The sequence below is a fragment of the Equus caballus genome, chromosome 1 (assembly GCF_041296265.1).
Source record: "Equus caballus isolate H_3958 breed thoroughbred chromosome 1, TB-T2T, whole genome shotgun sequence".
Taxonomy (NCBI): domain Eukaryota; kingdom Metazoa; phylum Chordata; class Mammalia; order Perissodactyla; family Equidae; genus Equus; species Equus caballus.
The window spans coordinates 103,353,489-103,369,183 of record NC_091684.1 but is presented as its reverse complement, the minus strand read 5'-3'; the positions used below and the strand labels follow the sequence as shown (position 1 = coordinate 103,369,183).

Sequence of the window (15,695 nt, the reverse complement as noted above, 5' to 3'; positions counted from 1 at the left end):
CCCAAGCAGAGGAAGATTCGCTCTGATCTAACATCTGTGCCAATCTTCCTCTATTTTGTATACGGGACGCCGCCCCAGGGTGGCTGATGAGCAGTCTGTAGGTCTGCGCCCAGGATCCGAACCCTGGGCCACTGAAGTGGAGCATGCTGGACTTGACCACTACGCCACCAGGCCGGCCCCTGGACAGTAATTTCTAGCAGCCACCTGGACAAGGGAAATGTAGTTCATCAGATAGTCTCATGTTCATAAAATTAAAGATTTCTCAGGACAAGTCTGGCTGTTCTTGAGAAGCAGCAGAGCTGTGTAATAGCTGTGTGACCTTAGGAAAGTCTCCTAGCCTCTCGGAGCCTCGATTTCCTCATCTGTAAGATAGAGTCAGTCGCGTCTGTGCCATAGGTTGTGAAGGAGGGGTGGGGTGTGAGGCTCCGAGTGCAGTGCCCGCCCGCCCCTGTGCCGTGGGGGATGGACTGCTTTCCTCCCACTTGGCCCAGGGACCCTCGGGGTCAGCGTGAATTAGGAGGGCCGGCCAGGGTCTCTGGGAGCTGGGTCTTCTCTGGCCAAAGCCACCAGCTTTAGTAGCAGACTGACTCGGCCTCAGTGGGTCTGCCGTGCAGCCGGGGGGCCCAGGACGCCGCCCGCTTTGCACCCCTGTACACACTGTGTAGACCCAGCGCATTAGCGAGCGGCCAGGCGTCCTCTAACTCCTTCCCGCGGGACGGACTCTGGTTTTGGGAGCTCCAGGGTAGTTATATTTTCACGTTCCTACCAGTTGTTTAATTTTAGAGCGTTCAGACTCGTTTCCTTTTAGCAGTCTACACAGGTTATTTCCGCTGTTTTATTTTACTTGCACCGTCTGGTGTTCTGCGTCGGAGCGTCCGAGTCGTCTGTCAAGCGGTCTTCTTTTTCACGTTCTCCTCAGGGTGAACCGTATCTGAACACCGCGTATGGGCACATGATCTGCTACTGGGACGGCTCTGCGCACTATCTGATGTACCTGGTGATGGTGGCGGCCATCGCGTGGGAGTAAGTCAGCTTGCCCCGTGTGTGTGTGTGTGTGTGTGTGTGCGTGTGTGCGCTTCTGCCGCCTCAGCAGCCCATCAGCGGGTGTGTAAGGCGAACGCGGGTAGAGGCAAATACACCGACAGGTGCACCCGGACAGGAATACGTGCTCGATGGAGACAGGTCAGATGGCTTTATTGTCCTTGCACCACGGCCTTTTGCACACATCCCATTGTGGCTTATCCCCTGCCACAGTGACAGCATGTGCGGACCCCTTAACTTGCTGATTATGTTCAGCACGTCCTGATTCAGAACTTCCATCTCATTTCAGTTCCAAGCTCTCTTTTTCCCCAGCTCACGCGTAGCCCTGAGGCCTGGGGGCCTGCAGTGTGGCTGGGGGATCCGGTCTATCCTTTTGTTCCTCCTCAGCTCACTCTGCAGCCGGCTGCCCTGGGAACATGTGTGTACATACCTGGAGTTGAAGGAAGAGGGGCAGAGTCTTACCTGACAGTTGCTGTTTCCTGGGGATCAGTTCCCTCTAGTATGACATGCTAGGTCTGTCTTGCAGGGCACATGTGTGGGATCAGAGGCTCTCCCATAGGAACCTTTGCATTGTCCCGACCCCTGAAGGCAGCAGTGCTCTCTCTGGCTGCATTTGTGTGACTTCCCTGCCCTGGGGGTCCACCCACAGCTTCTTTCTGCCGGGATCCCTGGGACCCAGGAGGCAGCATCCTTTCAGGACGGCTCAAGCCCAGCTGCCTTCTAGGCCTCCCCTTGGCTCCACGTTAGAGAAAGTCATGCATTCTTGCCCCATACGAGGTTGAACTTCAGCTGGACCAACTGCCTGCCCTCTGACCCCCGACCCCCACCCCCCATCACGAACTCAAGGACAGCTCTGGCTACATTTTGGACTTTTCTAGGCACCAGCCTACCTCTTCACGCATGTTCCCAAGGTCATTTTTGGGAATGCGTGGGCCTGCTTGGAGGCTGCCCAGGGGGCTAGAGTTTCTGTGGCTCTGTTAGCATCCAGCTGAGGAAGACGCCTCTTGTCTGTCCTCCGGTCCACCATCCCGGCCATTGTGAAGGGGCCTCCTGGGAGCTGCTGCACTGGGGCTGGGCAGGAAGCACACAGTATTCTCCACTGGTTTCCCTTCAGAGAGTCTCCTTTTGAATTTCCCATAGCCCCCTGTAGTGGTGGGTTCTCGGGGTCATCAGTGGAAAGAACTTTTTGTCAACATCGCCTCTTTAGAAGATGAGGGGTCCATGTCCAGCGGCTCCTGCAGAACATGAGGAATGTGTCGCTTACTATCCTCATCTTTGGAGCTTTGGCCAAAGTTCTGTGACGCCACGGAAAGTCCATTTAACATCCTGTTGCTCATACTTAGAATGATTTAAAATATGGGTCCGATTTCTTTTCTTCTTTGAACCTTCTTTTTCCTTTCACGTCCTGAGTTTCGTACACAATAGTGAAATGTGGGACTCCTGACAGCGACAAGCACGTTGTAGTTTAAAGATCAGTGTAGCAGGCATAATCCTATATTCCAGAGGACACGCAGAGGGTCTGGTGCGTCACATATGGAAATGAAGTCTGGTCAGCAGTGTTTGATTTCTTATTCTCGATTCAGTAAGTTTCAATTTATGTGCTTTACTAGTTAGAGTAAAGATAGTGTTGTGCACCATCTTTTGCTAACGGTGTTTGAAGACAAGTGCGCTGAGCCGAGATTTTCTCCTTACAGGGAAAGTTACAGAACCATTGGCCTGTATTGGGTCGGGTCTATCATCATGAGCATTGTTGTTTTTGTGCCTGGAAACATTGTAGGTAAGAAACTTCATCTTAAAATGGACTTTCCTTTTCTGAAACGATGGGGATTGTTTTTAAATAGAGGAGCTATTTTGGTTGTGATAGAACCGAGAAATTCCAAGCTTACCCAAAAGCTGTTTTGCAGAATCATTCCTTTTCGCCTCCTTAAGCTCACCTTTTAATAAATGCTTTCGAGCAGTTTTCAGACATGTACTTTGAACAATTAGACAGCCTAATATCAGTGATTCCTGACTTTTAGAAGGATCTAGAGGGGGGTTAAGTATTGTGTTTGTGGCTACATTCCATGTGCAAATATTTCTTACAACTCTTTGTATTATGTTTAACTCTTGACACACTATGGGAACTTGATAAATGCACTTGAAAATTAAGAATGCATGTAAGAAGTCAGGATATTATATTAAATACACTTTTAAAATGCTGTAGATAGGACATGCCTGTTAATAAACATGTAATAGTTTTAAATTGACCTTTTTTTCGGTCTCATTAAAAGTATTGTCTGGTTCATAGCAAAATTTTAGATGACTTGAGATGGGGAGGTATCCGAAATGTTACTTGTGCTTTGATTTACTTTTGGCAAACTTTTGACTTTCTCTTTCTCTCTCTCTTTTAAATAGGGAAGTACGGAACACGCATTTGCCCTGCTTTTTTCTTAAGCATACCATACACTTGTCTTCCCATCTGGGCTGGTTTCAGAATCTATAATCAGCCATCAGAAAATTATAATTATCCCTCCAAGGTGATTTTATTAAGTTAAATGTAACCTGTTCTCAAGCTCCCAGGGCTCGCTCACACCCACTGGCTGCTGGACTGAACCGTGCCTTCGTGGACTGGAGCATCTCGGGCGTTAACCAGTGTCCCTGTGTTGATTCTGCAGCCCTGGTTCACACCGTAGTTACCGGGGCTGAGATGGGGTGGTACAGACGGATGATCTGTCTGAATACATCTGCTTTGGTTGGCCAGGCCGTCCTTTTTGGAACTTCCCCTGTGCTAGTGGTCCCATTGGCTCTGTCTGTCACACTCTGCATTATTGTGCTGGTGTGTGGTTTGTCCAGGGCTCTTAATGGCCTGGAGTTTGAGCACTGGGCACCTCTTTCAGAGATGTTTATGCATTTGCTGCCCCAAGGGGAGGCTGGAGAGATGCTGCTGTTCAAAGCAGCACACAGAGCCTTAGGGTCTGGTTACCAGGAGTCCAGGCACATGGAGACTGGCCACAGGACGTCATCTGGGACATCTCCCTTCCATTCACAGCCAGGGGGGTCAAGGTGAAACGACACCGGCTGGGCAGGTACTCAGTTAAGGCCTTGGTTTCCAAGCTGGTGACATCTGAGTTTCTCCTCCTTTTATAGGTATTAGATCCTTAAGCAAGATCCTTTAAGCAAAACTGCTATGTGAAAATATGAATTACTAGAGATAATCAGAAGATGATTATTCATTTTACAAAGAGATTTACAATAGAATCCATTAAAAGACATTTTAATTTACAAACACTTCATTTGTGAACAGAGACACCTGCTATGTAAATTCAGGTTGGCACAAGGACAACTGGTACTGCCTCACATCCTTCTGAGGAATGAGGTGGTCATTAAAAAAAAGCGAACAGTCACCATAGCCTTGGTCCTCACTGCACTGCTTCTGAAGGGTCCACAACTATGTATCAGCAGAGTGTCCATGTCATGAGTCACACACAACACAACTGTTTATTATTATTATTATTATTATTTTGAGGAAGATTAGCCCTGAGCTAACATCTACCGCCAATCCTCCTCTTTTTGCTGAGGAAGACTGGCCCTGAGCTAACATCCGTGCCCATTTTCCTCTACTTTATCTGTGGGAGGCTTGCCACAGCAGGGCTTGATAAGTGGTGCGTAGGTCCGCACCCGGGATCTGAACCGGCGGACCCTGAGCCGCCGAAGTGGAGTGCATGAACTTAGCTGCTGTGCCACCGGGCTGGCCCCTATTATTATTTTTTTTAAATGTTAAAACACAGTGAGGGCCAGGGAGAAATGGACATTATCATAGAGGGCTGATAGGAACATAAATTCAGAACCGCTTTGCAGACAGCGCAATCTGGCAGTGATAGCAACCTCGACAAGTTTAACCCTTTAACCTAGAAATCCCACTTCTAGGGCCTTATCCTAAGAAAGCCATCAGAGAGATGCTGTCAAAGATTTATGTACAAAGTTGCTCATCATCATATTAAATGTATCACTGAAAATTCCTAAATGTCCAACAATGGGAGAATAGCTAAAATATGGTGCTTCCATAGGATATTGTTTTAGAAGAATTTTTAATAATGTGGGACACTGCTTATAATATAGGTAGATGTTGAGTGTCAAAAGAACAAATACAGAATCGTTTATACATTAAGTCCTAACTTTGTGAAAAATAAATGTAGATTTTATATATATATAGTTATATATATCCAGGAAAATATAGCAACGATTAATAGTAGTGTGATGGGTGTATGGTTTATTTTTAAAATGAGTGTATCTTACATTTATAATCACAAAGATTTTGCTATTTCAAGAAAAAACATGGACTCATAGAGCTAGGAGGGCCCTTCCAGATCACCTGGCCCGGTGCCCTCCTTCCCCCGGTGAGGAATCTGAGGCTCGAGGGGAAAACGGTTTTGCTAAGGTTACGTGGTGGTGACGGGACGCCTGTGACTGCAGAGTTCTCTCGTCGCCCGTCATCACGGCGTTTAGTTTCGGTAGATCTCAGGTTCTTCTTCGGCACCCCGGGCCTGCTCATGGGTTCCAAACTCTGTTCTAGGTCGTGCAAGAAGTCCAAGCGAAGGACCTGCTGAGAAGACCGTTTGATTTAATGTTGGTCCTGGGTCTTCTCCTGGCCACTGGCTTTTGCCTGTTTAGAGGCTTGGTAAGCATAACAGATCAAAATAACAAAATAATACATCTCTCTCTCTCTCAATCAGACTTCTTAGCACACTAACAAAGTACCCCTGCTGTGAGAGCCTGGAGGCCTCGACCTGCTTCCTGCCTCACTCCTACCCCGTGCCCCTCCCAAAGGGGCGGTCCAGTCTGGGCCGTTCATACCACCGCCTGCAGGGGCTTAGGCCAAGCTGTGCCCAGAAGTGTCTTCCTTCCCATTTCAGGGCAGCTGAAAAATTAGCCATTAGAGTCTCATTCTTTGGGTTCCTTTGATGTTTCTGATTTAAATTTAAATATCTTTGGTAAAGGTGATAACTTGAGTCCAGTGAAACTGTGGCTCAGGGCATCCTTGTGCTCTCAGGAGTAGGGGAACGGGACTGAGGAAGGGGTATCAGAGTATGGAGTTAGCATCCTGGCCATTTACTAGCTGCGGGGCCTTGGAAAAATTGCTTCACCTCTTTGACCCTCAGTTTCTTCCTCTGTAGAATAGTGGTACTTACCTAATAGTATTGTTTTGAAGATTACATAAGATGAACATTAAACACTTGTACAGCGCCTTATACATACTAAGTGCTCAATAAATGACTGATGTGACTATTTTTATCGATCAATGATGCTTCACAGTGCCCCAGTTTCGTGATTTATTCTTAGTAGAAATAAATTTGAGCAGCCAAAATTATATGGTGGCTTACCTTCAGCTTCAGTGTCAGTTACTAACTGTTCTGAGCCTGCTGGGCAGCAAAGTGTAAGCTGATGGAGCTGACCCCTTAACTGTAAGAGGCCCGCGCGGCGGGCTGGGTTGGCGGTGAAAAGCTGTGGCAAGAGTTGTCTCTGTCTGTAGATGGTCAGAAACTTCTGGAGGAGGGTCGGCTAGTAGGCTGAGTGGCACAGGGAAGGGAAGTAAAGGAGGAAGTGGGGCCGCAGGCTCTGCTCAGACCACAGAGCGGGGAAACTGTTCTGTGGTTAGTTTACTCTAATTCCCAAAGTTGAAAGAACAACAGTGAGCCCCAGCTGTGCTCTTGCATTATCGCCATGGCCACTCCCCCATGCACACAAGGGAAATGTGGGGTGTGCACACCTGGTGGGTGGGGCTTTTAGCTTCGGGCCCATTTTTACCAACTCTGCCACTGGTCTGTGTCCGCCTATGTTATCTGGATGGGGTGACATTTATGGCCAAGGACAGGAGGAGTGATGCCTGAGGGAGGTGACTCAGAGGGGACCCAGTGATGGGCCAAAGACACACTTTGTCTCTCTGTGGCCTGGAGTCTAGTCTGCCGTGACTCAGTCTGCTCTGCTCTCTTTCAAAGTGGACATGGGAGGTGGCTTCAAGAAAGAGGACTCTGCTTTCACATCCTCCTCCTCCACGACCCCCACAGGCTGTATTCTCTGTGAGGCCCTGGAGAGAGGAGGATGCTATTTTTGAATCTTGCGAGGCATACTGAGATGAATTTGGTACAGAAATGTGCTTTTCCTCCTGCAGGGGATAGTTGGCTAGTTACTCCCAGGGAAAGTGAGACTGGTCGTCTAAAGCCGGCTGCGCGTGGGCTAGCGGAACCCAGAGACAAACTGGGTCCTTGAAAGGTTCCCAAGGATAGAGCATTTGTCTCCGTTTCCGGCTCCACGATTAATCTCTGCTTCGTCTCCTTTGAGTAAACCTGCAGAATCTTTCTTCCTCCCCTTTTACTGATGAGCCTCTCCAGTACAGAGTTTTGGTTAAACAGCAGAGCAGCTTGTGACTGAACCTGGCACTTTTAGCCTTATCAGCAAACCTAAGAACTAGATGTGACTGTACCTTTATAATGAATTCGTTTTTGTTCTCAGATTGCTTTGGATTGTCCAGCTGAGCTCTGCCGACTTTATACACAGTTTCAGGAGCCCTACCTGAAGGATCCTGCGGCTTATCCTAAAATCCAGGTCAAGTAGTTATGAAGCCTAAGATTTTTCTAAAATTAATTTTCTCTCTTTAAGAATGTGAAAATGTGAGGGGCCGGCCCCATGGCCTAGTGGTTAAGTTTGGCATGCTCTGCTTTGGTGGCCCGGGTTGGGTTCCTAGGCGTGGACCTACTCTACTCATCAGGGGCCACGATGTGGTGGCCACCCCCACACACAAAATAGAGGAAGATTGGCATGGATGTTAGCTCAAGGCGAATCTTCCTCAGAAAAAAAAAAAAAAGAATGAGAAAATGTGTTCCTATGTAGGAAATAGGAATTAACATTTTTAAAGATGAAAATGTAAAATTTCCTGTGCTTTTTGTCAGGCCAGGTTAACTGTTAATTTGCTGACGATGTCATTTCTCTGTTCATCACAGATGCTGGCGTATCTGTTCTATTCTGTCCCTTACTTTGTGATTGCACTTTATGGCTTAGTGGTCCCCGGCTGCTCCTGGATGCCCGACATAACACTGATTCACGCTGGAGGCCTAGCTCAGGTACTAAGCACGTGCTCCGTGGAGAAAGGTTTCGGGTAGAGGGGTGGTTTGGCTGTCATTGCTGAGTTTCTGAAAAACATCTCTGCATCGTGTGTTAGGGCAGGCGTGTTGTCTCCTTTTGTTTTACAGTTCTTTAGAAGACACTTCTGCGTAGACATTTTATTTAAATCTCACAGTAGCTGTCTGGGAGGTGTGCCGTTCACTTACAGAGATGAGGGAACTGAGGCCCAGGGAGGCTAAAGGATTTGTCCAAGGTCACATGCCCGGCAGACCAAGTGGCATGGCTGTTTTACAGTACTATTTCCCAGTCTCTGATCACTATGGCTTATACTAAAACAGAATTGAGGGCTGTTGTCTTGAAGATTTCAGAATTCCACTATACTGTGCCATACAGAACCAGAGAGACTGGTTTTGGCACAGGTCTCCTGGGAAGCAGGGCTTGCATCCCACCCCCGCCCTGCTGCTGGGTGGACGCTTCCTCCCGAGCTGGAGGTGGTGTCACCTGTGGAACCGTATTATCGTGCAAAGTCCATTTTTTACAAGATAACATCTAGCAAAACAAATCAATCTTATGAACAAGGAAGAAAATTATTAAGTAATTTTATGGGTTTTTCTTCTTACTGTAAATAAAACAAATGAACTGATCTTTAAAATCATTATCTTCATCTTGCTCTTTTCAAGCAGGCGTAATGTGAGGTTCGCCCAGAAGCTCTAGGCATATGCGGTTGATTGTACTCATGCTATAGTGACTGTGACGGGAAAAGACACTGGAATTTACAGGGTTGAAAAACAGTGACAGCATTTCGGGTTAATACATTGGGCTAATCCTTCCAGTGTGAGGTACTTCGTTAATTAGAGATTTAGAATATTACTATCAAAACAGTTGATGCAGCGTCCCGGAAGTAACGGCTCCTGTCCTTTCCTTGAAGGGAAGAGAACTAACACTTACCTTCTTTGCAGACCTCTGAATACTGATTCCTAAGGCCCTGGTTTTGGGTCCTTATTTCCATGACTTTCAATATCAGCTATAAGCTGATGACTTCCAGTTTTCTATCTTTAGCCCGAACTGTTCCGACTCCTAAATTTAATTCTAAACTCAGTCTTTCCACTTGGATGTCTCACTAGCATCTCAGATTTAATATCTAAAATAGGACTCTGGTCCTCCCCACTTCTCTTCCATTTTCCCTCATCTCTGTAAATAGCCCTTCTTGCACCCAGCAGCTCAAGTCAAAAACTTGGAGTAATTCTTTCCACTTCTCATTCCCTCGCCCTCCGCACCCGGCCCATTACTATGTCCAGTTAGTTCTGTCTCCAGAGTAATTCTCAAATCTGCCCATTTCTTTCGAGCCTGACTGCCACTACGCTAGTCTGAGCTCCCATTCCCTTGCTACATGGGAGGCAAGCCCTGCTGTGTTTTACTCACCTATCTGTGAAGGACAGGCTCTGTGCTCTGCTGGAGTAGCAAATACTCAGTGGCTTCATGCAATGAAGTTTCATTTCTTGCTTGTGCAAAGATCATGTGGGATATTCTCAAGAGCCAGGCCTGGAACCAGCCCGGCTGCAAGGGAGGCTGATGAACATGGTCTTCCCAGGTGCCACAGGAGAAACAGCGGATGAACACATAGCATTGTCTCTGCGAGTTTTTTAAAAGCCCTACTTAAGAAAGCTGAGGTGGGGGGCTGGCCCAGTGGTGCAGCAGTTAAGAGTGCACGTTCTGCTTTGGTGGCCCGGGATTTGCCAGTTTGGATCCCGGGTGCAGACATGGCACCGCTTGACAAGCCATGCTGTGGTAGGCGTCCCACATATAAAGTAGAGGAAGATGGGCATGGATGTTAGCTCAGGGCCAGTCTTCCTCAGCAAAAAGAGGAGGATTGACAGCAGATGTTAGCTCAGGGCTAATCTTCATCAAGGGAAAAAAAAAAAGCTGAGGCTCAGAGCAGCTTGTTAATTGCCTAAGGTCACAAAGCTACTAAAAGACAGAACAGGGATATGCAATGCTGTCTGACCCCAAAGCCCATATTCCCGTCCACTGTTAGCCCTCTCCCACCCAAACCATCAGCTATAGTGGAGAGGCCCTTGGCACAAAGAAAGGCTTCGTACGCGGCACGGGGAGCTGGAGAACCCTCAGGGTGGGGGAGGCAGTGACGCTGAGCTGGGTCTGTGGGCTGAGGGGGCTTATCAGATGGAGGAAGCGTTTCAGTGTTGGGGCGAGCAGCGGGTCAGAGGGTATGCAGCGAGCCTCGGCTTGTGTTTTCTTGGCCTGGTTCCCCTGCCGTATTCTCCTGTCTCCCAGGAGAGGGTTTCCCACTCACCCCACTCTTCCCGGTCCCTCTTGAGTGGGTTCGACTGCTCAGAGTTCGACAGCTGCTCGTTAGCTGTGTGCTGTGCCTGCAGTCCGCCCTCCTCTGCATGCCGCGTGCCTTGGTCTGCCCTGCTTCCGGGCCCGATGCAGGGACACTGAGTGTCATCAGCTAGGAGGCTGGCAAGAGTGAGGCCAGGTGCTGGGCCCGGCTGAGTCTCAGGAGACAACTGGAGAACTAGACAGGGAAACTGAGGCAAAGGCCTGGTCGTGCAGACAGGGTCAGAGTCAGGAGGCTTGGGAAGGTCGTGGCTGGAGGGTAAACAGGCGCTTGAAACGGTAGCAGGAAGACTAACCCCAGACTGTACCTGCTGGTGGGGCTAAGCTTGCGGACGGCATTGTGACTCCGGCCAGGCGGTTCTGGGAGGGCAGTGTGGACAGTGGAGCATCGCAGCAGCCGTGGCAGCTCCAGCCAGACCCCAGGCCTTGCAGGAATCCTTGCGCTCACCCATCGCTGCCCAATTTGACAAGGAAGCCTGAGCCTAAGGACTAGGTCCTGTAAATGTCAGAAGGATGTTTCTCCCAACCCAGCAGAAGAATGGTACAATCCGAGTGTTACGGGACTGGCATTCCCACAGTTCTTGGCTGGGCCTGAGGACCTACCTATCAGAGCGTTTAGACTGAGGAGGTTACAAGTCACACGGCAGCAAACCGCACATGAGGAGGATGCCGAGTTCGAGTGATGTGATGTTTCCTCCTTGGCGAGGGCTTGCTCATGAGAGGGATTCTCATCTTGGAGGGTATCTGACCCACCACCACAGAATCCATAGCCTTGCCAGCACCCTCGCTTGTCAAAACTGCCAGTCCTAATCTAGGAGCTTTAGGCATTCATGATCCCACTAACGTTATCAAACTTGTGTTTATTGAAAGACCTAGGGAACCCCCAAGAGTCGATGTGATTTAATAGCAAAAAAAAATATTTAAGAAAGTCCTAGATCAGTACCGTCAATGGAAAACATGTTAAATGGTTATTAGGTCTTGATTTCAGACCATGTAGGAGTCTGCCAAATCTGCTGCCTTCAGAAATCAAAGATCAATCAGAAAGTAAAATAAAATAAAATAAAACCAGGACCCATTTTACACCAGAGTTCCATCGGGGACTTAACTCATCACCCAGAGTCTTTTCATATAGAATCCTCATCACAGGATTAAAGTTGGGAGTCCAGGCTGAAAAGTATTACAGGCTGCTGAGGTCCACTTACTGGCATTTCCTATCAATTGAAGAATTTTCTCTGCTAACATATCATTGAAAATTGAAAGAACACAAGCAGAGCCAGTACAGTCAATAGTGGGTGTAGAGCGTGGGCTCTGGAGGCAGCCTGGCTCACATGTCAGCTGTCAGTGCGCAGCTCAGGGACCCTGTCACTCCCTCTCTGCCCCTCAGTTTCCTCTTCTGCACAGAAAGGATGATCACAGTACGTTTCTCACAGAGCTGCTGTGAGGCTTAAATGAGGCAATGTATGCAAAGGGCTTCGGCCAGTGCCTGGCAGGTAAGAAGCTGTGGACCTCTTTCTTGCTGTTATTATTGTTGTTGTTGTTGTTGGCAGAAGATTCTCAATAAGAGCCTGGAGAAATGCCTTCTGTTGCTCAGAAGATTCATTAATTAATCTGTAGCTACGTGTATTGTACATAATTACCTAAAAATCAGGGAACCGGGGAGAAAGCTCTGGGACAGATGCAGTGGGTTTGGCGCGGAGCAGCTCCACTTGGGTCCAGCCAGGCCCCGTCCCGTCCACTGGCCATGAGGTGCACGTACTTCCTCACAAAGGGCCTGGAGGGGGATCTGTGGACAATCTGGTTGTGAAGAGTTGATTCTACCGGAGGCGAATTTAGTACATTTTTCCCCTTATCGAAACCTTTAAAGAATATTTGAAGGTCGAGGTTTAGGAAGAATGCGGATAATTGGGATACTAACGCAAATCTCAGTTTAATTATTCGTTTCTGGTGTGCCTCACCACTGACCACCTTTATTTAATGTGGAAACTAAACTTTGGGGCTAATGTCTTCACATGCTTAGCATCCTCTGCTGGAGACAGACAGTCTTGAAATTGTCAAAAGGTCGGCAAGAGGATATAGGACAAAAAGCCCGGTTTTCAGCAGAGTCGAGTGCCAGAGCGGGAACAGGCACACAGCTGGGTTTTGTGTCTGTCTGTGGAAGAGCCCCAGCTGCTTGGCTCTGTGTGAAGCGCTTCACACAGATCAACCCGCTGCGCCCGCGTGACAACCCTGTGAGGCAGGCTCCGTTACTAGCAGGCTTTCACAAGGAGGGAGCCAGAGGGCACACGCTTAACGCACGGTTGCACTGCTGGTTCGTGGTGGAGCTGGGATGGGAAGCTGTCTGTGTGGAGCCAGATTCAGTGTTCTTAACCTGAGGAGACCCTAAGAAATGATAACACGGCTCTGGATTAGCTACTCACACTATGGGCCAAACAGCCTGGCCACTGCCCACAATGTCATTAGTTTCTGCCTAAAGTATTTACATGGACACATAACACTCTCTCAGTTCTCCTTTCTGGGGCCAGGACTGATTTTCAGTCATCCTTTCCAGGTTGTCTGTCTAAATATAAGAAAACAGAGCTATTACAGTTTAACCTTTCTTTGTTTTTATTGCCTCATTTTCCATCCCAATCATCCATTCGGGAAAAAAAGAATCTCTCTTAATTAAATTTCTTTAAGGTGAAAAAGATTTAGAGTGAAGTAGAGGAAAAATTATTAGGGGTTCAATGTCACGTCACTGAACTTTGGAGAAATTTCTGGGATCCATAACTTGTAGCTATAATCCTGGGCCACACGTCCGTCAGCAGCCGCCCGAGCCGGCACCATGCTCAGGCTGAGCTCTCTGGGTCTGACCGGGACCCGTGTGCCGGTGGGACAGTGCCCAGCAGACGGTGCGGCCCTCAGCTCTGTGCTTGGGAAGTAGACCTCCGCAGGCGGCACTGGGGTTTTTCTGAAACTTCAGACCCCTGGAAAGTGGACAGCATGTGCGCTGCAAGCTGTGGCTGGGTGCTCACAGCTGGAGGGGTGGCCAACGTGAATACACCCATCAGAACTGCAAGCAGGACCGAAACCACAAAAGATGGCTCAGGCTTCTTCTCTTACGTAGGCCTCCTTCGATTAGAAATATAAATCTTTGCCCCTTGTCAAGTAATTCTGAAGAAAAAGTCCTACTAAAATAGGTATATAAGTAGAGAAATGCTTTGTAGAACCATTTCGTATTTTGACAGTCACAAGCCCATTCTTGTCGGACATTTATTGAGCTCTAACAATGTGATACGTGCCACACAAAACATCAGACGCGGCACCTGCCTGGGGGGCTCACAATCTAATCTAAGGACGTGACGGCTTTGTCATGCTGCCATGAGTTTGCTGTTTTGAAAGTGAGGTATTAACTGCGCTGGCTGGCGCAGGAAAGTCCACGGAATCACGGACTTTTGATGCAGGTTTCCCTGGGCAAGCAGGCAGGATCGCTCATATTACTTATTCTCTCAAAGTACGGGTGGCATTTCCCTAAATTTGGTGATTTTTGTGATGTGTACAAGTGTCCATAAAGATAGAGACACCAAACTTACATTTCTGAAAACCAGGGTTCAAATCTGGCCTCTAGTCCGGAAGAAAAAGAATGGTTATATTGTTCAGAAAAACACCGTTATTCAAAACAGGCCCTGGGGAAACAGTGACGGGGCCAAGCTCCCGTTCCTGTTCCTAGACTGCCCCAGGAGCAGCCCCTCAGGGCAGCCTCTCAAACGCCCTTTCCTCTCAGGGCCTTTTGTCTTCACAGCCCAGAGAGGACAAGCTTAGAGCGGGCTGCCTGCATCCAGGCGTCCGCGGGGGAGGTGTGTCTGAGGGCAGAGCGCTCGCAGGGCCTGAGGATCACAGTGCAGAGGCAGCCGGACGGTCACCTGCTGCTCCTGGCGACACGCCCCAGTGTTTAATGTCTGTCTCCAGAGAGCAGCACCGCTGTACTGGAGGCACCCAGAGTGGATCAGTAATTTCTCCAAACGTGGCACACGCAGGCACACGCTGCTCAGAAAGGCGCCCTTCTCCCGTCAGGTGAAGTCTAGTGCTGAGAACACTTTTACCCGTTAGCCCCTTAGCAGAATAAACTGATTTCATGTGGATGAAATCTAACTCGTATGTATTGAAAGCAAATTATTTACAGTTTCTCATTCTTGTTCCTTCTGCGCCTTCTTTAGACTGTACTCTCTTTTGTCTCTTCACTTTGATCCTGATGAACTAATAATTCACCACTTCCACCTTTAGACTCCCAGTCCTTCATTCGTGTATATCTTGAGCTTCTGTAAGATGTGAAAATGCAGACTCCAGGGTTGCATTTTGTAATGACAGAAGGATCCCAAGGAAATCTCACTGAAGCCTTTTCCAATAGTTTTCCCCTGTGTTTATGAGAAGCATCAAAAGAGACCAACTGGCACATTCTAAATGCATGTTCTGAACAAGGACACGTTTATAAGTATAAATGGGAAGCGCCTGCTTTTCCGTTTTGTAAACTCAGATTATGCTGACAAGCTGTACTCTAAATAAATTATAATTTTACTTGAAAAGGTTGCCTGCATGTACATTTGACATTTTAGAAAGAGCAACCACCCCCACCCAAGTTGGTAACAACCTTATCTTACAAAACAACCCTTAGTATTTTTTAAGTTGCATAAAAAAAATACATGAATAAATAAACAAAAAGTACATAATGAAGGGGTTCAAGCTCCAGCTCCAAGGAGTTTTAAGCGAAAGACCGATAAATGAAGTTGAGGTCCTCAGCGCTTTTCTTTAAATAGTATGCTAAAAATACTTTAGCTTTCTAAATTCTGTACTTTCTTCACTTTTACTGGAACACATTTTGGGAGCTCCAACTGAGTCCCTATTTAGGATTTCCAGAATGCGCATCAGAAAAAAACTGAGATTTTATTCAGGTTTTTCTGTTCAACTGAGTCACTAATGTTTGGTTATGGGGCACTGGATGGGTTAGAAAACAGCTGGCACGATACAGCCACACTCAACAAGGTATACTTTGAACAGCTGTGTGTCTTAGACTGGCCCTAACTTCAGTGAAATGCTGAAGACTTGCATTGTTTGAAAGTACTGATTTTGAGGGCACAGGAATGTGATCTGAATGAATCATTTAGAACTCATCGTTCATCCAAATGAACAGAGAATTCACGCTTACCCCCCTTTTTCAATGCAAC

At 47.7% G+C, this 15,695-nt stretch overlaps 1 protein-coding gene and 1 long non-coding RNA gene across 7 annotated transcripts in view; one reads left to right on the top strand and one right to left on the bottom strand.

Annotated features, from left to right (window-relative positions):
- TM6SF1 (transmembrane 6 superfamily member 1) overlaps positions 1-15,695 on the top strand; it is a 34,882-nt gene that overhangs the window by 12,545 nt on the left and 6,642 nt on the right. For 4 of the 5 annotated variants that reach the window (XM_070230205.1, XM_023649401.2, XM_070230209.1 and 1 more), the window contains exons 4-9: positions 920-1,023; positions 2,736-2,818; positions 3,436-3,557; positions 5,594-5,698; positions 7,531-7,623; positions 8,019-8,138. In XM_070230205.1, the coding sequence (XP_070086306.1) occupies positions 920-1,023; positions 2,736-2,818; positions 3,436-3,557; positions 5,594-5,698; positions 7,531-7,623; positions 8,019-8,138 (627 nt within the window). Of the gene's footprint in view, positions 1-919; positions 1,024-2,735; positions 2,819-3,435; positions 3,558-5,593; positions 5,699-7,530; positions 7,624-8,018; positions 8,139-8,267; positions 8,798-15,695 lie in introns of those variants that run through there. The other variant, XM_023649393.2, reaches the window with a different exon arrangement.
- LOC138916759 (uncharacterized) lies at positions 5,271-14,387 on the bottom strand. Of its 2 annotated transcripts, none has more exons than XR_011424141.1 (2): positions 9,562-14,387; positions 5,271-5,623 (listed from the first exon to the last, which is right to left on the bottom strand). It is a non-coding gene; the product is annotated as an uncharacterized lncRNA (long non-coding RNA). The 2 variants fall into 2 exon arrangements; XR_011424142.1 differs by lacking the exon at positions 9,562-14,387 and adding an exon at positions 6,402-6,539.